The 26,365-nt window shown below is 36.7% G+C and overlaps 2 protein-coding genes across 2 annotated transcripts in view; both read left to right on the forward strand.

Annotated features, from left to right (window-relative positions):
* Window positions 1-14,489, forward strand: part of LOC128557242 (PDZ domain-containing protein 8-like) — a 51,788-nt gene extending 37,299 nt beyond the window's left edge. The window contains exons 19-23 of the mRNA XM_053544421.1: window positions 12,293-12,368; window positions 12,620-12,714; window positions 12,989-13,137; window positions 13,571-13,731; window positions 14,232-14,489. Coding sequence (XP_053400396.1) covers window positions 12,293-12,368; window positions 12,620-12,714; window positions 12,989-13,137; window positions 13,571-13,731; window positions 14,232-14,489 — 739 coding nt within the window. The remainder of the gene's footprint in view (window positions 1-12,292; window positions 12,369-12,619; window positions 12,715-12,988; window positions 13,138-13,570; window positions 13,732-14,231) is intronic.
* Window positions 14,490-15,460: 971 nt separating this feature from the next.
* The window catches only part of LOC123556359 (PDZ domain-containing protein 8-like), a gene marked incomplete at its 5' end in the record, with an annotated part of 56,638 nt that continues 45,733 nt past the window's right edge, over window positions 15,461-26,365 (forward strand). The window contains 8 exons of the mRNA XM_053544422.1: window positions 15,461-15,654; window positions 18,100-18,178; window positions 18,522-18,614; window positions 19,508-19,684; window positions 20,849-20,929; window positions 22,369-22,582; window positions 23,720-23,820; window positions 25,033-25,122. Of these exons, the coding sequence (XP_053400397.1) occupies window positions 15,461-15,654; window positions 18,100-18,178; window positions 18,522-18,614; window positions 19,508-19,684; window positions 20,849-20,929; window positions 22,369-22,582; window positions 23,720-23,820; window positions 25,033-25,122 (1,029 nt within the window). The remainder of the gene's footprint in view (window positions 15,655-18,099; window positions 18,179-18,521; window positions 18,615-19,507; window positions 19,685-20,848; window positions 20,930-22,368; window positions 22,583-23,719; window positions 23,821-25,032; window positions 25,123-26,365) is intronic.

Raw genomic sequence — 26,365 nt, forward strand, 5'->3', positions numbered from 1 at the left:
TTGGTTTTTCCCTACGGTCAATTATAAAAAAGTTACAATGTAAGTTATTTATAGTAACAACTAAGGGAAGTTAATCTTTAAAGAGAAAAAAAAAAAATTACAAGTCCACACAAAAATCCTTACCAGGTAGAGATAGCTCAAAATACACCTCAGAATTGGATGTAACATGCATGTTGTACTACAGAAAAGTGGTCTCGATTTTTCCCTACGACTTGTAATGAAAAAGTTACAATATAAGCTATTTATAGTAACAGCAAAGGGAAGTAATTCAAAAGAAGGGACCAGTGCATGACACTCCGTCTCATGATGGTGTACAATTGTGCCAAGTTACATCAAAATCCCTCCATGCATGAAGTAGAAATGCTCCGGACAAAGTCATTCTTGTATCTGACCTTTGGCCTCTAAGTGTGACCTTGACCTTAGACCTAGGGACCTGGTTCTTGCGCATGACACTCCGTCTCATGCATGTGAACATTTGTGCCAAGTTGTATCAAAATCCCTCAATGCATGAAGAAGAAATGCTCCGGACAAAGTTTTCATTCTTGTATCCTTGACCTCTAAGTGTGACCTTGACCTTACCCCTAAGGACCCGGTTCTTGCGCGAGACACTCCTTCTCATGATGGTGAACAATTGTGCCAAGCTACATCAAAGTCCTTTCATGCATGAAGAAGATATGCTCCGGAGAAAGTTTTCATTCTTGTATCCTTTGACCTCTAAGTGTGACCTTGACCTTAGACCTAGGGACCTGGTTCTTGTGCCTGACACTCCCTCTCATTATGGTGAACAACTGTGCCAAGCTACATCAAAATCCTTTAATGCATGAAGAAGATATGCTCCGGACAAAGTCAATCTTGAATTTTTCATTCTTGTATCCTTTGGCCTCTAAGTGTGACCTTGACCTTAGACCTAGGGACCTGGTTTTTGCGCATGACACTCCGTCTCATGATGATGAACAATTGTGCCAACTTTCATCAAAATCCCTCCATGCATGAAGAAGATATGCTCCGGACAAAGTCATTCTTGAATTTGACCTTTGACCTCTAAGTGTGACCTTGACCTTAGACCAAGGGACCTGGTTCTTGCACGTGACACTCCGCCTCATGATGGTGAACATTTGTGCCAAGTTTCATCAAAATCCCTCCATGCATGTAGAAGATATGCTCCGGACAAGGTCTGTGGACGCCGCCCGCCCACCAGGGGCATTCCCATAATACGTCCCGTTTTTTAAACGGGCGTATAAAAATGAAAAGATAAGTTATTGCAAAACACATGTTTGTACTTGCTTGAATTGCAAAAGAAAACATGTGGCACTATAACAGCTGTTAGCTGAAGGGTCATAATGGCTTAAATTAAAATGTGACTGCCACATTTTTATGCACACATGCAAACTAGTGTGGGTATGTTGTTTTGCTGATTGTTATACCCCCGTTTCGTGTCCGCTCTGTAACTCTTGAACCCCGTGAAGGATTTCAAGGAAACTTGACACAAATGTTCACCGCACTGAGACGACATGCAGAGCACATGTTTTGGATGTCTCGCTTCAAGGTCAAGGTCACACTTAGGAGTCAAAGGTCATATCAGTTTGTTTCATGTCCGCTCTGTAACTCTTGAACCCCTTGAAGGATTTCAAAGAAACTTGACACAAATGTTCACCACACCAAGACGACGTGCAGAGAGCATGTCCCGAATGACTCACTTCAAGGTCAAGGTCACACTTAGGGGTCAAAGTTCATATCAGTTTGTTTCGTGTCCGCTCTGCAACTCTTGAACTGCTGGAAGGATTTCAAAGAAACTTGGCAGAAATGTTCACCACACTGAGGCGACATGCACTTGCGTGTATCAGTGCTATACACTGGGCACGTTAAAGAACCAGGCTGTCTATTCGCAACGAGCTAGGCTAAGTTAGCCGGACAAGTCTGTATCTGATTTCTGATCTCTCTGTGGGGGCTTTGTCTCACTCTGTCCCTCTGGTCAGATCGCTCTGTGCCTGTACTAGTAGAGGATGATTTTGCGCCCTGTGTGGCTGCAGTTGCTGTAAAGCGCCTTTGAACGTGTTTATCATGAAAAGGGCGCTATATAAATCTGGTATAATAATAATAATAATAATAATGCAGAGCGCATGTTCCGGATGACTAGCTTCAAGGTCAAGGTCACACTTAAGGGTCAAAGGTCATATATGACTTTGCTTTGTGTATATTGCTCTGCATTGCAGTGCTCTTGTTTTTATTTGGCAGATCTCTTTTTTGGTCTTTGGGTCAGTATCTAGAGAATATCTCATGTCAAACAAACTTCATAGTATTGTTTTGGGGCTAGTAGGTCAGAGGGCAAGGTTGCAGTGACTTTGTAGTGGTGCTTTTCTAACTATATGTATTCTCTATTTAGACAGCTGCAGTATCTGTTTTAAACTTAAAACCTCTATTGAACTTCAGCCAACCAATGTTACTGGACACTGGTTAAAGGCCTAGATTTTGGCAGTGAGCCAAGGGATTTCTGTCTTGACCAGCACAGTTGGGGGCTAATGACCATCACAGTATGGTTCCAATAAACAAGGGTCAATGTTTATTGGAGAGTCAGTCTACCTTACAAGTGTATCAATTAGTGAGAAGAGGAAACAATGTAATTTATTTTTAATTGATATATAATTGATAACTTTTAAAGTTATATTAGTATTTTTTTTGGCATTTCTATGTAAAGAAAAATATTTGTTGATCAATCACAATAATAAGATAATCAGAAACTTATTTTCACAATAATGAAATAATGATAAACTTTCTTAAAGAAATATGCAAGTTTTTATTTTTTCAAAGTCTGTCTGGAGAATTGTGATATTTCATAAAAATGTGACTTTCACTCATCTAAAGCTTGCAGAATACTGTAAATAACATATGTCTAAAAATTGAAAACAGTATATGTGTTTCTAAGTTACAAAGCAAAGCATGAAAAAAGTCACTTTTGGCAACATACTGAAAATGAAAATTCAGTACAGATGGAACACAATAATTTGAAGTTCAAATAATGTTGATTACATGAATACAAGAAACCCAGTTTCCAATTAGAAAAATATTGTTTGTCAGCACAAAGAACTCGTGAAATTTTCACTATACTTGTGTTTTATTATCATTATTATTATTTTCAATATTATTACTGTATCTTTAATCATCCTTTATGTAATATAATATCAATATTCATAATTATTATTATTTTTTTTATTATTATTATCATTATTATAACATTAAAGTAATAGTTATTATCATTTATATAATATCAAAATAATAAGTAATATTATTATTATTCCACATTTCACTGAAGAAAAATTAATTTCTTTCAACTCCACTGCACACATCTTCATGGTCTAGGGGTCCCTGCTGTGCTAATTGCCCTCTAATCAGTTACGGTTACATATTCGCTGATAAGCAGTAGTGAATCTAGGCCTTTAAGTACTTACTTGCCATTCAAACATAAATGACAACTTCTCCACATGAATCAGAGGTTGAACATGAAGGACTTGAGATGTGTGGAACATAAAAGATTTTAGACAGCATTTTTTCTGTCAGATTTTTAGAGAGTATTTTCTCACCTTCGGATTGAATTTGTATGCTTTGTAGAATATATTCAGCAAAAATGTGTTATTTAAATTTGTCACATTAACATTTTTATTGAATTATTTTGATATACACTAGACAGAACATTTTTTTGTGATGATGCTGGTTTTTTGTTTGTCCGTCTGTTTGTTTGTTAGCATTTTTTGTATCTGCTCATTACCGGTAGTTTGACTTATGATCTTCAGTCTTTATATGCACTTTGTTCATGGGCATTGCATGATGTTGATTGCACTGATTTTGAAATCAGTGGTTCAGAGGTCAAGGGCGCTGTTTCTGATTATCTTGAAAATCAGTAACCTAAGATCCTCAAACTAAGCAGATGTATTGCCTATTGGCAGTACATGACCTCTGTTGACATAACATGATAAGTCAGTGGGCCAAAGGTCAAAGTCACAGTGATTGTAAATAGAAAAATATTTCAGCTCAATATTTGGGGAACCAATTGACCTATGATCTTCAAACTTTTTAGGCACATTGCTTGTGGCTAATGAATGACATCTATTGATTTTATGATCAGAAAGGATTAGTGGTCAGTATCATTACGACTATTATTGCTAGAATCTTTTCCATTCGGTATTTTGAGAACAACTTGTCTTACAGTCCCTTTTCTTGTCGGACGTATTGCTCATGGAAGTGTATGGCTTTGACTGTATGGTCAAAGGTTGAAATCACACTGACTGTTATTACAAATCCCTTTTCTGCTCAATATCTAAAATATCCCCTGACATACCTTGTCTTACTTGTAAGGTGCATTGCTTGTGGACAGTTGGTGACCTATGTATATTTTAACAACATATAATCGCTTGTCAGGGTCACATTGTCTATAATTTGCCAGTGGTTTGACCTGTGACCCCTTAACTCTACTAGAACATTGCCAATGGGCTCTAAATGATTCCTGTTGTTTTTTTAGCTCACCAGTCACAAAGTGACAAGGTGAGCTTTTGTGATTGCGTGGCGTCCGTCGTCCATCCGTCCGTGCGTGCGTCAGTAAACTTTTGCTTGTGACCACTCTAGAGGTCACATTTTTCATGAAAGTTGGTCAGAATGTTCATTTTGATGATATCTAGGTCAAGTTCGAAAGTGGGTCAGGTGCGGTCCAAAACTAGGTCAGTAGGTCTAAAAATAGAAAAACCTTGTGACCTCCCTAGAGGCCATATTTTTCAATGGATCTTCATGAAAATTGGTCAGAATGTTCATCTTGATGATATCTAGATCAAGTTTGAAACTGGGTCACGTGTGGTCAAAAACTAGGTCAGTAGGTCTAAAAATAGAAAATCCTTGTGACCTCCCTAGAGGCCATATTTTTCAATGAATCTTCATGAAAATTGGTCAGAATGTTTACCTTGATGATATCTAGTTCAAGTTCGAAACTGGGTCACATGTGATCAAAAACTAGGTCAGTAGGTCTAAAAATAGAAAAACCTTGTGACCTCTCTAGAGGCCATATTTTTCAATGGATCTTCATGAAAATTGGTCAGAATGTTCATCTCGATGATATCTAGGTCAGGTTTGAAACTGGGTCACCTGCGGTCAAAAACTAGGTCAGTAGGTCTAAAAATAGAAAATCCTTGTGACCTCCCTAGAGGCCATATTTTTCAATGTAGGGATAACGCATGTTTTTTCGTGTTATAACGTCTGCAGAATCCCAAGGGATTCTGCAGATGTTATAACACGAAACGAACATGCGCTAACGCTATTCTAGCATAAAACGCGGAAAAAATACTAATAAATGAATACACCCTAGCTCAACGTCATTAAATTTCCATGAAATGCGCGGGAATGTCTGAGTTGTTTTTTACGTTGACGTCATTTTGTTTTGAATTATCCGTTTTGGGGCCGAATGACGTTTACGCTTTGCCACGGAACTCGCATATATAAAAAGGTGTTATAACAGCACGCGAGCGCGAGAATCTCTCTGTTAACACACGTTTTCTCTCCTGTTAAAACACCCCCGAAATGTGACAAGAACAGCAGTTTTATGCTAGAATGGATCTTCATGAAAATTGGTCAGAATGTTTACCTCGATGATATCTAGTTTAAATTCGAAACTGGGTCACATGCGATCAAAAAGTAGGTCAGTAGGTCTAAAAATAGAAAAACCTTGTGACCTCTCTAGAGGCCATATTTTTCAATGGATCTTCATGAACTTTGGTCTGAATGTTTACCTTGATGATATCTAGGTCAGATTCAAAAGTGGGTCACAAGCGGTCAAAAACTAGGTCAGTAGGTCTCAAAATAGAAAAACCTTGTGACCTCTCTAGAGGCCATATTTTTCAATGGATCTTCATGAACATTGGTCTGAATGTTCACTTTGATGATATTTAGGTCAAGTTCGAAAGTGGGTCACGTGCGATCAAAAACTAGGTCAGTAGGTCTAAAAATAGAAAAACCTTGTGACCTCACTAGAGGCCATATTTTTCAATGGATCTTCATGAAAATTGGTCAGAATGTTCACCTTGAGGTCAGAGACCACCAATTAAAAAAAGTACAGGGAACTAACTGGGAATGAGGTAAGTGTATACCTGGGAATAAGGTAACGTCTGTGCGTTCTGACTGGTCAGTCATGTAAACAAACCCAGGAACTGATTATTTTTTCAAAATTGATATTTTTTCACTGCATTTACAGTATTTTTAGCTTACCTGTCACAAAGTGACAAGGTGAACTTTTGTGATCGCGCAGTGTCCGTCGTCCGTGCGTGCGTGCGTCAGTCCGTAAACTTTTGCTTGTGACCACTCTAGAGGTCACATTTTTTGTGGGATCTTTATGAAATTTTGTCAGAATGTTCAACTTGGTGATATCTAGGTCAAGTTCGAAACTGGGTCACGTGCCTTCAAAAACTAGGTCAGTAGGTCTAAAAATAGAAAAACCTTGTGACCTCTCTAGAGGCCAAATATTTAACAAGATCTTCATGAAAATTGGTCAGAATGTTCACCTTGGTGATATCTAAGTCAAGTTCGAAACTGGGTCACGTGCCCTCAAAAACTAGGTCAGTAGGTCTAAAAATAGAAAAACCTTGTGACTTCTCTAGAGGCCATAGATTTCACAAGATCTTCATGAAAATTGGTCAGAACGTTCACCTTGATGATATCTAGGTCAAGTTCGAAACTGGGTCACGTGCCACCAAAAACTAGGTCAGTAGGTCAAATAATAGAAAAACCTTGTGACCTTTCTAAAGGCCATATTTTTCATGGGATCTGTATGAAAGTTGGTCTGAATGTTCATCTTGATGATATCTAGGTCGAGTTCGAAACAGGGTCACGTGCGATCAAAAACTAAGTCAGTAGGTCTAAAAATAGAAAAACCTTGTGACCTCTCTAGAGGCCATATGTTTCATGAGATCTTCATGAAAATTGGTCAGAATGTTCTCCTTGATGATATCTAGGTCAAGTTCGAAAGTGGGTCAAGTGCCATCAAAAACTAGGTCAGTAGGTCAAATAATAGAAAAACCTTGTGACCTCTCTAGACGCCATATTTTTCATGGGATCTGTATGAAAATTGGTCTGAATGTTCAGCTTGATGATATCTAGGTCAGATTCAAAAGTGGGTCAAGTGCCATCAAAAACTAGGTCAGTAGGTCAAATAATAGAAAAACCTTGTGACCTCTCTAGACGCCATATTTTTCATGGGATCTGTATGAAAGGTGGTCTGAATGTTCATCTTGATGATATCTACGTCAAGTTCGAAACAGGGTCATGTGCGGTCCAAAACTAGGTCAGTAGGTCTAAAAATAGAAAAACCTTGTGACCTCTCTAGAGGCCATACTTGTGAATGGATCTCCATAAAAATTGGTCAGAATGTTCATCTTGATGATGTCTAGGTCAAGTTCGAAAGTGGGTCACGTGCCTTCAAAAACTAGGTCAGTAGGTCAAATAATGAAAAAACGTTGTGACCTCTCTAGAGGCCATATTTTTCATGGGATCTGTATGAAAGTTGGTCTGAATATTCATCTTGATGATATCTAGATCAAGTTTGAAACTGGGTCAACTGCGGTCAAAAACTAGGTCAGTAGGTCTAAAATTATTAAAATCTTTTGACCTCTCTAGAGGCCATATTTTTCAATGGAAATTCATTAAAATTGATTTGAATGTTCACCTTGATGATATCTAGGTCAGTTTTGAAAGTGGGTCACGTGCGGTCAAAAACTAGGCCAGTAGGTATAAAATTTGAAAAACCTTGTGACCTCTCTAGAGGCCATATTTTTCATGAGATCTTCATGAAGGTTAGTGAGAATGTTCACCTTGATGATATCTAGGTAAAGTTCAAAACAGGGTCATGTACCTTCGAAAACTAGGTCAATAGGTCAAATAATAGAAAAACCTTGTGACCTCTCTAGAGACCATATTTTTCAATGGATCTTCATGAAAATTGGTCAGATTTTTTATCTTGATAATATCTAGGTCAGGTTCAAAACTGGGTCACATGAGCTCAAAAACTAGGTCACTATGTCAAATAATAGAAAAAACGACGTCATACTCAAAACTGGGTCATGTGGGAAGAGGTGAGCGATTCAGGACCATCATGGTCCTCTTGTATTATACATTTTGACAAAATTTGCTACATTTTATGTGTATTGGAAAAAAGTTTTATCAAACGAATTTCTCCCGCCATGCCAACGATGTAAACAGGGGGTAATCTCATTCACACGAAAATTACTTAAATAAAGTATCACTATTCATATGTTTTTCGTCCGATATTTTGGTAGAACTAAGATAGTTCTTGAAAAATATGTAGTTAGATATACATGTTTCGATGTATGGAAGGCCATACACGCCATAATGTTATAATGTAAGTCTATGGGAAAACAATTGGTGGTCTCTACCCTATATTAGAGCTAAAACATGACTTTCGTCGGAAGCCATCACAGGTAATGTTAATGGCCACAAATCTGTTGTAAATGATGTAGAAACACGTTTTCATGCAAAAATAAGCGTGAAATTTGAATATTTTTTAAATTTTGGCCTCTTTTTAGCTCACCAGAGCCAAAGGCTCGGGGTGAGCTATTAGGATGGGTCACCGTCCGGCGTCTGTCCGTAAACTTTTTACTTTAAATGACATCTCCTCATAAACCGCTAGGCCAATTTCATCCAAACTTCACAGGAATGTTCCTGGGGTGAAGCTCTACAAAAACTGTTCAAAGAATTGAATTCCATGCAGAACTCTGGTTGCCATGGCAACCGAAAGGAAAAACTTTAAAAATCTTCTTCTCAAAAACCAGAAGCCCTAGAGCTTAGATATTTGGTGTGAAGCATTGCCTAGTGGACCTCTACCAAGTTTGTTCAAATCATGACCCCGGGGTTAAAATTGACCCCGCCCCAGGGGTCACTTGATTTTACATAGGAAAATCTTCTTCTCAAAAACCAGAAGCCTAGAGCTTAGATATTTGACATGTAGCATTGCCTAATGGACCTCTACTAAAGTTGTTTAAATCATGACCCCGGGTTCAAAATTGACCCTGCCCCAGGGGTCACTTGATTTTACATAGGAAAATCTTCAAATTTTTCTAAAAATAAACCAGAAGGCTTAGAGCTTAGATATTTGACGTGTAGCATTGCCTAGTGGACCTCTACAAAATTTGTTCAAATCATGACCCCTGTGGTCAAAATTGACCCCGCCCCAGGGGTCACTTGATTTTACATAGGAAAATCTTCAAAATTTTCTAAAAATAAACCAGAAGGCCTAGATCTTAGATATTTGACATGTAGCATTGCCTAGTAGACTTCTACAAAATTTGTTCAAATCATGACCCCCCGGGTCAAAATTGACCCCGCCCCATGGGGTTTCTTGATTGTACATAGAAACATCTTCAAAATTTTCTGAAAATAAACCAGAAGGCCTAGAGCTTAGATATTTGACATGTAGCATTGCCTAGTGGAGCTCTACAAAATTTGTTCAAATCAGGACCCCAGGGGTCAAAATTGACCCCGCCCCAGGGATCACTTGATTTTACATAGGAAAATCTTCAAAATTTTTCTAAAAATAAACCATTAGGCCTAGAGCTTAGATATTTCACATGTAGCATTGCCTAATGGACCTCTACTAAAATTATTCAAATCATGACCCCTGGGTCAAAATTGACCCCGCCCCAGGTGTCACTTGATTTTAACATAGGAAAATCTTCAAAATTTTTCTAAAAATAAACCAGAAGGCCTAGAGCTTAGATATTTGACATGTAGCATTGCATAGTGGACCTCTACAAAATTTGTTCAAATCATGAACCCCGGGGTCAAAATTGACCCTGCTCCATGGGGTTACTTGATTGTACATAGAAAAATCTTCAAAATTTTCTAAAAAAAACAACAGAAGGCCTAGAGCTTAGATATTTGACATGAAGCATTGCCTAGGGGACCTCTACAAAAGTTGTTCAAATCTTGACCCCCAGGGTCAAATTGATCCAGCCCCAGGGGTTACTTGATTGTACATAGGGAAATCTTCATAAATTTGCTAAAAATAAACCAGAAGGCCTAGATCTTAGATATTTGATATGTAACATTGCCTAGTAGACTGCTACAAACTTTGTTCAAATCATGACCCTCGGGATAAAAGTGCCCCCCCCCCCCCCACCCCAGGGGTTACTTGATTGTACATCGGAAAATCTTCCAAACAATTTCTAAAAATCATCAGTTTGACATTTGAAACATGTAGCTCATATTACTCTGGTGAGCGATCCAGGGTCATCATGACCCTCTTGTTTTGACAGATGTGCCCATTTTTATCTGAGCTTTTGGGCCAAAAAGGATCATTCTTATCTTTGTAATGTCAGAGAATGATCAAAATTAATAGACTTTATTTCTATTTTTTACGGAATGAATCATATTTCAGCTTCCAAGTAAAATCCAATGCAGATAACTTAAATCTTCACAAAAAAATTGCAATCAGACGACGACAGGGACTGACTATGGGCATATAAATCGACAGGGGGTGACCTCAGTAAACTGTCCATATCTTTCTTAAAACTGAACATTTCTTGATGAAACTTTGTAAGACATTTGGTATTGGATCATGTCTGACAATATCACTGTAAAATTGGAAAATGTGATACAAAACATTCATCTATAGGTCAGAGACCACCAATTCAAAAATGTACAGGGAACTTACTGGGAATGAGGTAAGTGTATACCTGGGAATAAGGTAATGTCTGTGCGTTCTGACTGGTCAGTCATGTAAACAAACCCAGGAAGTGATTCTTTTTTCAAAATTGATATTTTTTCACTGCATTTACAGTATTTTATTATATATTTTTACAAAATTTGCTACATTTTATGTGTATTGAAAAAAAGTTTTATCAAACGAATTTCTCCGGCCATGCCAACGATATAAACAGGGGGTCATCTCATTCACACGAAAATTACTTAAATAAAGTATCACTATTCATATGTTTTTCGTCCGATATTTTGGTAGAACTAAGATAGTTCTTGAAAAATATGTAGTTAGATATACATGTTTCGATGTATGGAAGGCCATACACGCCATAATATTATAATGTAAGTCTGTGGGAAAACAATTGGTGGTCTCTACCCTTGATGATATCTAGGTCAAGTTTGAAAGTGTGTCACATGCGGTCAAAAACTAGGTCAGTAGGTCTAAAAATAGAAAAACCTTGTGACCTCTCTAGAAGCCATACTTTTCATGAGATCTTCATGAAAATTGATGAGAATGTTCACCTTGATGATATCTAGGTCACTTTCGAAACTGGGTCACGTGCCTTCAAAAACTAGGTCATTAGGTCAAATATTAGAAAAACCTTGTGACCTCTCTAGAGGCCATAATTTTCATGAGATCTTCATGAAAATTGGTGAGAATGTTCATCTTGATGATATCTAGGTCAAGTTCGAAACTTGGTCACGTGCCTTCAAAAACTAGGTCATTAGGTCAAATAATAGAAAAACTTTGTGACCTCTCTAGAGGCCATATTTTTCAACGCAGCTTCATGAAAATTGGTCAGAATTTTTATGTCGATGATATCTAGGTCAAGTTCAAAACTGGGTCACATGAGCTCAAAAACTAGGCCACTATGTCAAATAATAGAAAAAAGGACATCATACTCCGTTCAAAACTGGGTCATGTGGGGACAGGTGAGCAATTCAGGACCATGATGGTCCTCTTGTTTTAGGTTTGTGGGTTGAAAATCAAGGCCACATTCTTAGTTAAAAAAAGAAATTATTTTTAAGGGTTACTTTTCCTATAACCCTCAAACATGGTAGGCACTTCTAATTGTTCATTTGCAGTAGATGCCCCCTTCTAATTTTGTGCTCAGTGGGTCAAAGATTAGGGTTATGAATTACTCGCATGGGAAAGGGGGTGAGTGTTAGAGGGGTATTCTCCTTTCACCGATGGGGGTACGGATGACATCCCCTGGAATTTTTTGGAAATATTGGCTTCATTTGGTGCAGTCTGGCTGCTTCTTAGGGTGGTACTTTGACAAAAAATTATACGCATGTGCATATTATGTGGAACGGTAGTTACGCCCTTGCTCTTGATTTTGAGGTTTGTTAGTCAAAGGTCATAGCCACTGTTCAGTGATCAGACAGACGCATTATGTGACTGTGCTGATCATCCATCTGCCTGTTTACTGTTTAGTACCTGCCCATTGACTTTAAAATGGTTTGACCTGTGACACTCTATCTTGATTAGCATGTTGCTTTGTGTGTGTTTTGCTGTGCACATCAGTGGTCTTGTTCTTGTTTTCAGACGGTTAGATGGGCAGCACAGCTTCAGACCATGTCAGTTTGCATCTAAAACATACTGTGATTTCTGTGGGAAAAAGGTACATTTCACTTGCTACTGTATACTTTGTTGCTGTCAGCCTTGTATTTGCTGTACTATCGAGACCTAACTAATGTCTGTACAAGGTCCGTACTACATGTAAGCTAGCTTAGCTTTGAGTGTCATTTATGATGTAGGTTTTAAAATTCAGTGTAAAAAAAAATTATAGATTGAAATTCTACATGTTTCGTGAGAGTTGAAGCTGCCTAAATTTAATGTCTTCAGTTTTGTAGTTTTAACATTGTTTCACAGATATGGTTGAAAGGAGGACTGAAGTGTTCTATATGTAAGATGGTGTGTCATAAGAAATGTGTAGAGAAATGCTACATACAGACAAAATGCTCAAGGTAAATAGCACCCATTCAATGAGGCCATGATCTATATAGTTAATTGTTTTCTGCTTTAGTAACTATGAAGATATTCTCTAGACATAAGTTTCTTATCCTAACACACAAGTTGTTTAATATGTAATTCTAAGATGGAGAAAGTTACTCAGTTTTTGAACACCTTTAATATTAAGTAGTTTCTGACATTTAAAAGCATTGTTCTAGTTGAGATATATCTTATATCCCAGGTATTAAGTTATATCTATCTGTAATAATAGTACTGTAAATGTTGTAGAGAGGGGCCGAAGATGTCGGGTAAGCCAGAAGAGACCTGGGTTCCACCTTTGAGGGGCCAGGAAATGGAGAAAGAGGAGGGGAAAGTGGGGAAATTCTTTAAGTTTCGTCAAAAGGAGCAGCCTTCTTTGCCATTAAATATTCCTCACAGTAAGTCCTGATGTACATATTTTCTTGTCTACTATAAATGAAAAAAAAAAGTGATTACATATTTTTACTTTTACTTTGAACAGGTATGTTTTCCATATACTGATAAACAAACGAATAATTATGTTAAATGTTTTGCACTGTTATAATCACATATCACTTGAATCATCATCAAATGGCTTGGGTTTAGTGTTTGAAACATTAGGCCTACAAAAGTCACTGAATCATTTGACAGAAAAGTTAAAAGGTTTCATTTTATTTTGAGTCATTCACACTGGAATATTATTTCTAATAACTAGCAAAACATTGAACATGAAACAATAAAAAATCTGTCTGATATTGCATTTTCAAAGAGATTTCATGGTTATGTAAGGAGATGCTGATTTTAGTTTAAATATATGGACATTTTTACTTAACTGTTTTTCTCTTATTGCAGAGAATATTCCAAACCGGGCTCAAGCATCATCAAGCCCAAGCAGAAGCCCATTAAGGAGCCCAAGTCCCTTTGCAAGTCTTTCAGAGCATGTAGACAGACATCTTGCCGTAGCTGGAATGAAGAAAAATCTCTCAAACAAATCTCTTCCAGGAATGGAAAGGGTAAATATGGTGTATTATATTCAGCTTACAAATTGTAAAACAACTTCTCTTTGTTTGATCAGTAAGAATACAGAAGGAAAGTAGTTTTCTTATAAAAAAAGAAAAAATTGTCTGGTGTTTGCACTTGATCTAGTTTTTCAGACACAGGTGTACAAAATCAGGTTTGACAAATGAAAGCCTTGGTTTCGTTATATATCTGAATTTTAACCTAACATAACATATACTTTATTTGGCATAAAATGACAAATACACATTTATAGCCAATACAATTACAACAATTTTAAGTATATATAAGGCAAGGATTATTTCTAGTTTGCCTAAATAAAGTAATCAATTGTCAGGGTGAGAGAACAGCTCAGTCTTGCAGAACATAGACATTTGAGAATGTTTGCCTGCTTTTAGTTGTATAGATAAAAATTGAAGTTTTGTTTCAGTAAATAAGTATTATGTCGCAGTTACATCTAAAACATTTTCATATAACTATTTTCTGTTTATACCAGGATGATGATTCTGATGATGAATTCAGATATCGTCACCCGATCTACAGTCTCGATGATAATGTGGTTATAGAAGCCAAGGAGAGAGGGAAGGAACTCTATGCCAACTTGTCGCTACCAGATAGAAAGAAAACACTTGATGACATGGTAATTGTCACAATAACACATATTGGTACATTTATCTGTTATGTCCCCAGTGTTGAGGACATGGAAGGAATACAGTGTTTAAACTGTCTGTCCATCTCTCAGTCCTTGTGCTAGTCTATCTGTTACTCCATCTGTCAATCTTTCTTTCAGGTCAATTTCTCCTACAGTTTCCACCCAGTTGAAATGAAATGTACATCATCAACATTGTTGCATTGTGATATATATATATATATATATACTACTGATTTATGAGACATGAAAACAGAGATTTGAGTATATATATGCAAATGTTGAACCAGTACGAATGTGTAGTACAATTCGGGCTCGTATATAAAGCAGCATCGAAACTAATCTGACTGGGTTAGTGGACTTGCTGTGGCATATGCGTGTTCGTTTGTACTGCTAGGTGCTTTGCCGTAATTGGTCTGGTATATTGTGGTGGTGATTTAGTTCGTATAAATTCTCTCTACTATATATATATATATATATATATATATATATATATATACACAGTATTCCCTATATGCATCATAGCAGATACCTTAAAATATCTTTTTTTCAGAAAACATTGGCCCTATTTCAAAATAATTCCACAGATATGTTCCATGTGTGACCCCCTACCATGTTTATAGTTATGACCCTTTTGACATTAAAATATAATAACTACATCAGAACATGTTGTACACAACTCCTGATACAGTTTCCACGGATCAAATTGAAAGGAAACTGTATACGACATGAACATGAAGTGGACATATGCATATTTACAAGTCAATTATGTCCAATTATTTTTTCTGGAGTGATGGCCATGTTATGGATTTTATTTTTAGCTCGACTGTACGAGGTATATTGAGAGCTATCCTACTCGCCCCGGCATGGGTGTCCTTCCGCATTCACTTTCTTCTTATAGCTCACCTGTCACGTAGTGACAGGGTGAGCTTTTGTGATCGCCCTTCGTCTGACGTCCGTCCGTTCACAAATTCCTTGTGAACACGATAGAGACCACATTTTGTATTTGATTTTAATCAAACTTGCTCACAACTTGTATGGGCATAATATCTCGTTTCCTTTTGAAAACTGGCCAAACCATTCCAGATGATAAAAGAGGTAGTAAGACTGTTCTGGATGAGAAGAGGGGTAGTAAAAGTATACTAGATCATGATGAAAAAACGGGTCACAAAAACATTCCAGATGAGAAGAAGAAGGATCAGAGTCTTATCCTTAATGTACTTTTCCAATTTCTCTTTGCTGAGCTGAAAGATACAGCTAGGGTGAGAAGGTAAGTCAGGTTCTCATAATCCTCAATATAAGATTCTTTCACTGGTTATAGGTGCAGGTAGGAATTTCCGGCCTCGAGAGTAACTGTTTAGGCTGTAACGAGGTTCCTACCGAGTTACCGCCTAAACAGTTATCCGAGAGCCGAATATTCCCATCTGCACCTATTACCAGTGACAGAATCTTTTTCTTGAATACCAATATCAAGGTATAATAATAAAAATAAAACCAGTCGAACAGCTTTCTTTTTAGAACTATTTCTTATAGCAGCGTATTTAAACAAAGCGCGGGAAATCAACGTCCGTAAACAGGAAAGACGTCATGACGTTTCAAAGACAAATAACAATGTTTAGTTCCGGTTTTGTTTTATCAGTTCCAGCGTAATGTTATGAGTTTTTGATAAAATACCGTGTTTTGAATCGAGAATTATACTATCAGGAACAAAGAGGAACTGTCAAGGTATTGGATTTTTATTCCGTTTTTCGAAATAAAATATAAATAACTACATAAATCTTCTACATATATGTAGTTCGTAATACGTCATTTAAAGCACGAGAGTCATCTTACACCCCAGGCTGTAAGATGGATTTTTCCAGCACAGGTAAAAATACTGGAAATCCCCATCTGGTATGCAAGAATATACATTTATTGCATGGTTTTTCAGTCAACAAGCAAGACTGTTTGTGTATCTGTTTTCTTACATGACATCAGAAATAAAATTGAAAGCTTTTTTTTCTCAAGTTCTGACTTCAGCCCAGCAAACCTGTGTTGAACTATAAACTGGTCAGTAGCACAAATATGGACTGTTGAGTTATATAATAATAAGGAGTAACATATTCTGGCACATCGGACTGGCGTTTCCGGTGATTTTACCCATGCCGGCAAAACCCATCTGGCACCCCCCATGCCAGATGACTCTCGTGCTGTTAATGACAACTAGTGGTTCATGCACTGATGATATATTGTCTGTGTAAAATTATGAAAAAAGCAGTACCTTGATAGTTTCTCTCTGTTCCTTATAGTATATTTCTCGATTCAAAATACTTTAGTTTACCATAAGAACAACGTTACGCTACAAACGATAAAATTATAGTGGAACTTTGTTATTGTGCGTGACGCAAAACATCATGACGTCACTTCTGCTTACAGACGTTAATTTCCCGTGCTCTACTGTAAGAAAGAATGCTACAAAGAAATTATTTTTACCTGATATTTATAAAATATGGTATGCAAGAAAAATAATCTGCCAAGAAAAAATATTAACATGTATACAATATGCAAGAAAAAATACCAGTCATGTGTTTACGAATCAGATAGAAATATCCGTCCCTCAGCCACCTGCGCATGGGCGGTATTTCGGCAAGCCTCATTACCGCACAATGCGCAGGTGCCCTCGGGACGGATATTTCTATCCGATTCGTAAATACATGACAGATATTATTAATAATTCAAACTAATGATGCACACCTTGAGGAAACTGGGATTGATTGCTATTTTACAAATGCTAGTCAGTCATTTTGTCCCTTTGTTAGACAATTTGATTTTCAATATATTGAGAACTCGTGGATTTATGACTGTCAGATTTCCATATGATGATTGCCATAGTCAGTAGATGATACCTATTGTTTTAGGAGTGTGTACATCAAAGGTGAATGTTAAGATGGTTTCTGATCAATAAATTGAGAATGTTTCAGGTTGGACTTACAACTGCCAAACTTCATGATGTGATTACCTGTTGTCAATAGGTAGCCTCTGTAGGTTTTGGCATCAGTACATGTATATCAAAGATGGTCACAATGCCCACAACACTAAAAATATTTTCTAATCAATAAATTGAGGATGCCTCAACCTGCAAACGTCAAGACATCATAGCATGATTTCCTATAGTCGATAGATTACAGCTATTGTTTTGGGTGTCAGTATGTCTAAAGTTCAAGGTCACATGAGACTGAACAGTTTGTGAACAATGTTTAAGCTTGTGGCTGTCAAACTTTATTTCATTATTTCTTGTGGTAAGAAGATGACCCTACAAAACAATTTGTTTCCTGGAAAAACTGCTCAGAAACAAGTTCTGGCTCAAAGTTTTTACGTTTACTGCAGGTACTCAAGGAGGATAAGCGTATAGATTTGTGAGATTATAAAGCGACTTGCTCTGGTGTTATGCTGTATTTTATGGAAGGTTTTGAATTCTTTTGATCCTTCTTAAAGTCATTTTACAGTTTTTTAAACAGTATATGAAAAACTACTAAAAAATGTCAGACTGGTACTGGTTCAATCAGGCTCTCCCTCAGTGTTGAATTTTTTCCTGGCTTCACAATTTTATACTTTTGACAATTTAGTACATAATCTTAGAGGGGTGTCATTACATGTAATCAAATACAAAATATAGTTGTAAAACATATCCACAGTTTGTACATAATAGTGACTATACATGTATTATATTTCATAGATGGGCAGCTAGAAAGATGAATGCAGAATTTGATGAGATGTTGACCTCTACAACTGGCAAACTCATGAACCAGATACAGGTAAATTATCTTGTTGAAATATGCAGAAACCTTATATTAGTTGTATGAATATTGAAAATTTCACTATTACTCTTGCATGGGGATTTGGAAATTTTGCTGCAATTACATTTATTAATGTGAAAGGTTGCCAAGTCCTGGCTGTTTGATAAATATCTTACAGTTGAATGAAACAATTTTCTTTCAAACACAATATTCCAAAACATTTGATTTTCATCTCAACTTCATGAAGAATCAAATCAAGTCAGATAACTAGAGCTTGAGTTGTTTTGTTTGTAATAAACTATATCCTGATTATATGTAAAAATTACATGACTTGACATGTAAATGAGCATTCCATTTACAGGTGAGAGATTTTAACTTTGGAAGCAGTTTTCCTCTGGTAGAGTCTGTGGAGCTGAGACATGTACAGTTGTCTAATGATGAAGAGATTATTCAGGTATTTAAACAATAGAACATAAATGAGCCGTGCCATGAGAAAACCAACATAGTGGGTTTGCGACCAGCATGGATCCAGACCAGCCTGCACATCCGCGCAGTCTGGTCAGGAACCATGCTGTTCGCTAACGGTTTCTCTAATTGCAAGCGAACAGCATGGATCCTGACCAGACTGTGCAGATGCGCAGGCTGGTCTGGATCCATGCTGGTTGCAAAGCCACTTTGTTGATTTTCTAATGGCGAGGCTCAAATATTTCAGCTGTTAATATTTTAAATAGGTGGTTGAAAGCCATGCTACTTTAACAACTTCAATTAAGAACTAAAATGATTTTATTGTTTTGCATTGAACATCTGCAGAAACTAATACATTTGTGTATATAAAATTAGTTTACTTGCAAAGGTAACAATTATGTGGACTGTTGAAATTGTATTGCTTGCTCAGTTACTAATGCATTTGGATGGAATGGTCCGCAATATGTATATGAGAAAATTTGCTGGTATTTAATATGAAGTTCTCCCAAATTATTGGTCGTTAAACCCATACTTCTAGAGCAAGGCATTGTGTATATCCAATGATGGAGAATTAGATGTTGAAAGAATATTGCTGTGCATGTGTTATGTAACTAATTTTTATGGAATATTTCAAATGTTTTAAAAGTACTGAAGTGACTATGGTAACACTGGATTTGATTTTCTGAAGAATAGGTTTAACTTTAGATTCTCTTTTAGTGTTGACATCAGGAAATACTTGTTAAATATTCAAAAGTTAATATTAATAGAATAAGAGTTATATATTCATAGAGAAACAAACGAATTGATACATTTACGGTACAGCAATTCAATCTTAACTTGCCAGTTAATAGTTGTTAACCATTGAGTACTGTCATCTTTCAGACTGTAGACGTTGAGTTAGATATAGACTACGAGGGAGGATTTCAGCTGACACTCGATGTTGATATTATATTTGGTGCTTGGGCATACTTGTCCATCTCTGTGACTAAACTTGCTGGACGAGGGAGGTTACAGTTGACAAGGGTACCATTTACGCACTGGTCCTTCTCTTTTTATGAGGTAAAGGTACCATTTACACTGGTTCTTCTTTGTCTATGAAGTAATGGTACCATTTACATTTTGGTTCTATGGTTTCTATGAAGTAAGGGTAGCATTTAGATATTGATTCTACTGTTTCTATGAAGTAAAGGCACCATTTAGATATTAGTTCTACTGTTTCTATGAAGTAAGGGTACCATTTAGATATTAGTTCTACTGTTTCTAAGAAGTAAGGGTACCATTTAGATATTTGTTCTGCTGTTTCTATGAAGTAAGGGTACCATTTAGATTGGTTCTACTGTTTCTGTGAAGTAAGGGTACCATTTAGATATTAGTTCTACTGTTTCTAAGAAGTAGGGGTACCATTTAGATTGGTTCTACTGTTTCTGTGAAGTAAGGGTACCATTTAGATGTTGGTTCTACTGTTTCTATGAAGTAAGGGTACCATTTAGATATTAGTTCTACTGTTTCTAAGAAGTAGGGGTACCATTTAGATATTGGTTCTACTGTTTCTATGAAGTAAGGGTACCATTTAGATATTGGTTCTACTGTTTCTATGAAGTAAGGGTACCATTTAGATATTGGTTCTACTGTTTCTATGAAGTAAGGGTACCATTTAGATATAAGTTCTACTGTTTCTAAGAAGTAAGGGTACCATTTACATACAGGGTCTTCCCTTTACATTTACACACTGCTTCTTCTATTCCTATGAGGTAAGGGCAGCACTTATGCACTGTTTCTTCTACAGATACCATTTACATATCCTCTGTCTGTTATGTAAGAGGGCCATTTACACATTTTCTTTCATTATTAAAGTTTATGTAAGATTGTCTTTTAGAATAAAGAATGTTATTTACTTACAAGGCCCTGTTGTTAATCATGGAAAGGTTCCAGTTAGAATTTGACTGTTCTCGACATAGTGATGGTACTATGTTTGTTCTTGATTGTAATAAGGGTATATCATTTGAACTGTTATTGTTTTTATTTGAAATTAGGACACTATTTAGAGACTGATTATGACTAAAAAAATGGTTGGAAAAAAAAACCTGCTAAACCCAAACAGTCACTCAAAGAGTCAGAAGGTTGTGTCAGTAATTATACCACTCACTGCAAACCATTTGACCATATAATAGAGCATTAAGCAGCTCAGCTTTTAATGTGTTGTCAATTTATATTTAATCACAGGAACCAAGAATGGAGTTCAATGTAGATTCAAGATTTAATGGCCGTCCAATACCACAAATTTCTTCACTTATTGTAAACCAGGTAAGGTTTTGCTTCTTTAAGTAGGAAAATAATTTTCCCTGAGACTTTCTTTCAAACTTTTGGATAAAAGTAAAAATTATCTTGTATAGTATAAATCAAGATGTGATTTACTTTTACTTTTAGTGAATATAGTGGTGAGCATCAGTCAAAAAGGAGAGAGTGTTCAACAAGCTTTAAGCAGTCTACACAATCCTATTTTAATTTATTGTAATTCTGTATTTGTACTAGGGATGGGAACGAATACTGAAATCAATATTCGAATATTCGGTTTGCCATATTCGAATATATTTGAATATTCGGTTAGTTTTAATAGAAGCTTTAAATTCTTATTAAGTGACTGGCTTATATTCATTTGTTTAAAGCGTGGATCATCGTAAATAAGGCCAAAAAAATGTTTGTTTCGGGTAACCCGATCCTACATAGCGAAACCTGCTGATCCTAGCGTTTTATTTCACGATTCTGTCAGTATAATCATGAACATATTTAACTAATTCAGTGTTTTAGCTTCAAAATGACACAAAAAATCAAAACGATTATAATTTAGACCGTCGCAATTTTATCTAAAAATAGCAGGTCGTCCCATTTAAACACGTGACGCGCTGTTGTATTACTGCCGCCATTTTGGAAAATTTCAATCGGCGTGTAAAAATCGTCGTGTAAAATGCAAGTAAGGCAGACTTAAACCTCCTTCAATGTGAACTTGTGCATCAATCATACGTTTTTCTTGATTTTATTATTAACTACTTCAAAATTTAATTTGAATACGGCCGATTGCGGATGAAAACCGATTCTGCGGATGGTCTGAAACGTTGTACAAAATATTGTGAAAAGATCGACAATATCTACACGTTTGGTATTGTTTTCGAAAAAAAAATCTACAACTTGTTACATAAAACAGGCGCCAATAAAAATGAACAAAAGATAAAAAGATATCACATTTACGCCTAATACAAACTGTTAAAATCGGTAGTGATGACCCTAGGTAATTATGCAATTTTCTTGTTGATTAGACATCTTTTGACATGCATCTGACACATTGACGCCTGTTGCAAACTGTTAATAAGTAACGATGGCCCCTGCCAATTATGCATTGCTATTTTCTTGTTAATTGGACATCTTTTGATACGTGATAAACTAACATGACATGGTTTTATTCTGTATGTCTGGTTCATATTGCCCAAAATCAATGAAACTTATTTTGAAAAAAAAAATATACAATTTACGAATATTCGAATTTGATTTTCATATTCGAATATTCGACCGATTTTCGAATATTCGAATATTCGTTCCCATCCCTAATTTGTGCATATGAAATAAATAAATTTGAACTATTCAAAAAATTTATGTTCAAAACCACAAATAAAGCGAATCTTTTACCTTCAGAATTTAAAATCCCTTGAAAACAACTATTTTTGTTGAGCACACAGTTTTGGTTTCAGATAAAGAGAACTATAAGAAAGAAGCATGTTTTACCTAGTTACAAGATGAGATATAAACCATTGTTTGTAAAACCAGAGGAATCATTTGTAAACCCAGATATTTGTTTCCATGGACACCGACTAGGACCAGGACAACTGTCTGTTAAGGTTCTAAAATGTAGCAGACTGCAAGAATTATCTCCAGAGAGTAAATTATTCTGTACATTGTCTGTAGGTAAGCAGGTAACTTTATAACAGTTTTCCTAATCTGAGATAAATGGCCGTATTAGACAAAATCAGCTTCTTATCCTATGTATACTGTCCTTGTACTCTAAATTGATTAAAATCAAGAGTTATGAGAATGAATCCTGTAATGATTGCCTAAGTGATGATTGGTTTCAGTATAAATGATCAAGACTAGAATTTACATTTTAATGATTTTGTTTGGTAGAAGGTTGAATTCATTATAAAATGTAAAGGTATTGGTTTATATGTGTACAATAAAACTGGGCATATCCGGAAGCCTTCGATATGGATTGATCATTTTAGTTAATAGAGGTTGCTAATTATGCTAGGTTTACCTGAATAGTAATGACTTTGAATTTCTCAAGATGAGGTGTTAATATTTGAAAACTGATAAAGTTAAGAAAGTTAAGTTACATCTTTGGACAACTAGACTATAGATGCCATTTAACAGGTAAGCATTGTCACAGTAAAAACAAGTTTATCTTATAAAGAACATATTGCAAATATGTGGGGACCAAGAGACAATGCCAGATAAGGCAGGATTCTAGTAAGGCCAGGTGCCAGGTAAATCAGGATTTTCTGTAGTGTTGAACCAGTGAGCTTTGTAATATATTTTTGTGACTTTCTGCAGATAAAAATAAACTATGTATTCCTTGACAACTCTCATCCTGTGTTTCAGTATTGTAGTTTAAGTTATATCTTATTTTTGATACAGTCCTTTCAAACATCAGTACATATATTTATGTCTCCCACCACACAGTGGTGTAGGAGACATATTATATTGATTTACTCCAGTCTGTGTGTCTATCTGTCTGTGTGTCTGTCACAAAGCTTGTCAGCACTCTAAGTCGTACATTTCTCATCCGATCTTCACCAAACTTGAACAAAATGTGTTTGACCATAAGACCTCAGCCAAGTTCGATAACTAGCCAAATAGGCCCAGGCACTTTTGAATATGGCTCTTGAATTACTGATTGGATCCACTCATCGACACCATCTAATTGAATCCATTCATCTAGACCATCCAGAGAAACAAGACATTTTTCAAAGGGGCAGTTGTGGGAGACATGTGCTTTTCTCAAAAGCATCTCTAGTTTATATTTAAGTAAAGATTTTTTTATTATAGACAAAGAAGAGATAGAGGAGGTTTGGAGACAAAGTTGGGTAACTCTTGACATGACATTAAGGATATTACCTAATGCTGCACCAGGATTTATTCTCAAAGATGTAAGCATATATATGTCAGACCCAGGTTTTGTCACCCTACATCTAGCTTATTGCTTTGATGGGTTGTTAGTCACACTGATAGTAAAGATCATACTAAGACTTAATTTAGTCTAGGCAACCCTCTGGACATGACTTCAGACATGATTGGACGGCTAAGATAAAATCATTATTATTATTACACAGACCATGCCAGCATGCTTTACTCACTAGGGAGAGTAGAAATCTATGGACTGTAAGGTATTGAGTTTGATTCCAAGCCAAGGCATATGTTCTCCATGACAGATTGATAACTGGCATTGTATCTGAAATCATTTGTCAGATTCATGTGGGGTAGGTGGCAGATATTTGCAGGGAACAGATTAGTACCAGAGTACAGAATCCAGAAACACTGCTTGGTTAACAGCCCGCTATTACATAATTGAAATACTGTTGAAAAAAGCTCTAGTCCCAAAACAAACAAACAAGGAGCAGCTAGGGTAAAGATTTCTTCATTCGAAAGAATTAGCTGTGGCAGGGCTTCTGCTGAAAATGTTGAATGGCAAGTGATTTAAATTCAGTGAACATCAAGAATTCAACTGATGGAATCTTTAAAATAAAAGTATTTGTATATTTTATCTCAGGGTTCTATTGTTCAAGATAACATTGCATTTGAACAAAGTGTGCACCCAGCCCAAATGCTTAACACATTTGAACATTGTAGATATAAAAACAAATATATTGCCTTACTTAATGTTTTTGATTAATTTATTCAAGTCTGCTCTAGACATTTTTAGCTTGACTATTCGAAGAATAGGGGAGCTATCCTACTCGCCCAGGCGTCGGCGTTGGCATGAGCGTGAGTGTGAGCGTCACACAAATGTTAAAGTTTGTGTACCATCCCAAATATTTTCAAAGTCCATTGAGATATTGCTTTGATATTTTGCATACTTGTTTACCATCATGACCCCAGTCTGTAAAAAGGAGGAGGCAACTCTGTCAAGCATTATGACTGAATTATGGCCCCTTTTCAACTTAGAATATGCTTATTGTAATATTAATGTTTTACTCATAGCTTATATTATACTATCAAGCACTGAGAATAGTCGAGCTCACTGTTCACAGACAGCTCTTGTTTTTTATTTTGGTTCAGTTCTCTCAGAATTGTTGGTTTTCAGTCCAGTTATACTGATGAGGTTTTTCTGTGGATTAAGTTTACACTTATTATCATTTCAGCAATTATCAGGTGACAAAACAGAAAAGAAACGAGTGGTAGTGGATAGTATAACTCAAGACAGTCCTGCTGCTGAGGCTGGTTTTCAGAGGGTAAGTGGGTAGCAATGGATAATATATCAAGGCACCATCATGCTGCTGAGGCTAGCTTTCACTGGGTAAATGGGTATCAGTGCAAAGTATATCAATGGACCATCATGCTGCAGAGGCCAGCTTTCAAAGGGTAAGTAGCTGTCAGTGTAAAGTATATCACTGGACTGTCATACTGCTAAAGCTTGCTTTCAGAGGGTAAGTGGGTATCAGTGTAAAGTATATCACTGGACAGTCATGTGGCTGAAGCTTGCTTTCAGAGAGTAAGTGGGTATCAGTGTAAAGTATATCACTGGACTGTCATGCGGCTGTGGCCGGCTTTCAAAGGATAAGTAGCTATCAGTGTAAAGTATATCACTGGACTGTCATGCGGCTGTAGCCGGCTTTCAAAGGATAAGAAGCTATCAATGTAAAGTATATCACTGGACTGTCATGCGGCTGTGGCCGGCTTTCAAAGGATAAGTAGCTCTCAGTGTAAAGTGTATCACTGGACTGTCATGCTGTTGAGGCCGGCTTTCAAAGGATAAGTAGCTATCAGTGTAAAGTATATCACTGGACCGTCATGCGGCTGTGGCCGACATTCAAAGGATAAGTAGCTGTCAGTGTAAAGTATATCACTGGACTGTCATACTGCTGAAGCTAGCTTTCAAAGGGTAAGTTGGTATCAGTGTAAAGTATATCACTAGACTGTCATGCTGCTGAGGCCGGCTTTCAGAGGGTTAGTGGGTATCAGTGTAAAGTATATCCCTGTACCATCATGCTGCTGAGGCTGGCTTTCAGAGGGTAAGTAGCTATCAGTGTAAAGTATATGATTGGAACGGTGTGTGGCTGAGGCTGGCATTCAGAGGGTAGGTGGGTATCGGTGTAAAGTATATCACTGGACCGATGTGTGGCTGAGGCTGGCTTTCAGAGGGTAAGTGAGTATCAGTGTAAAGTATATCCCTGTACCATCATGCTGCTGAGGCTGGCTTTCAGAGGGTAAGTAGCTATCAGTGTAAAGTATATCACTGGATCGGTGTGTGGCTGAGGCTGGCTTTCAAAGGGTAAGTGAGTATCAGTGTAAAGTATATCCCTGTACCATCATGCTGCTGAGGCTGGCTTTCAGAGGGTAAGTAGGTTTTATGTAAAGTATATCACTGGACCGTCATGCTGCTTAGGCTGGCTTTCAAAGGGTAAGTGGGTATTAAGTGGGTATCAGTGTAAATTATATCACTGAAGGGTAACTAGCTCTCAGTGTAAAGTATAT

The sequence above is a fragment of the Mercenaria mercenaria genome, chromosome 5, assembly GCF_021730395.1.
Source record: "Mercenaria mercenaria strain notata chromosome 5, MADL_Memer_1, whole genome shotgun sequence".
NCBI lineage: Eukaryota > Metazoa > Mollusca > Bivalvia > Venerida > Veneridae > Mercenaria > Mercenaria mercenaria.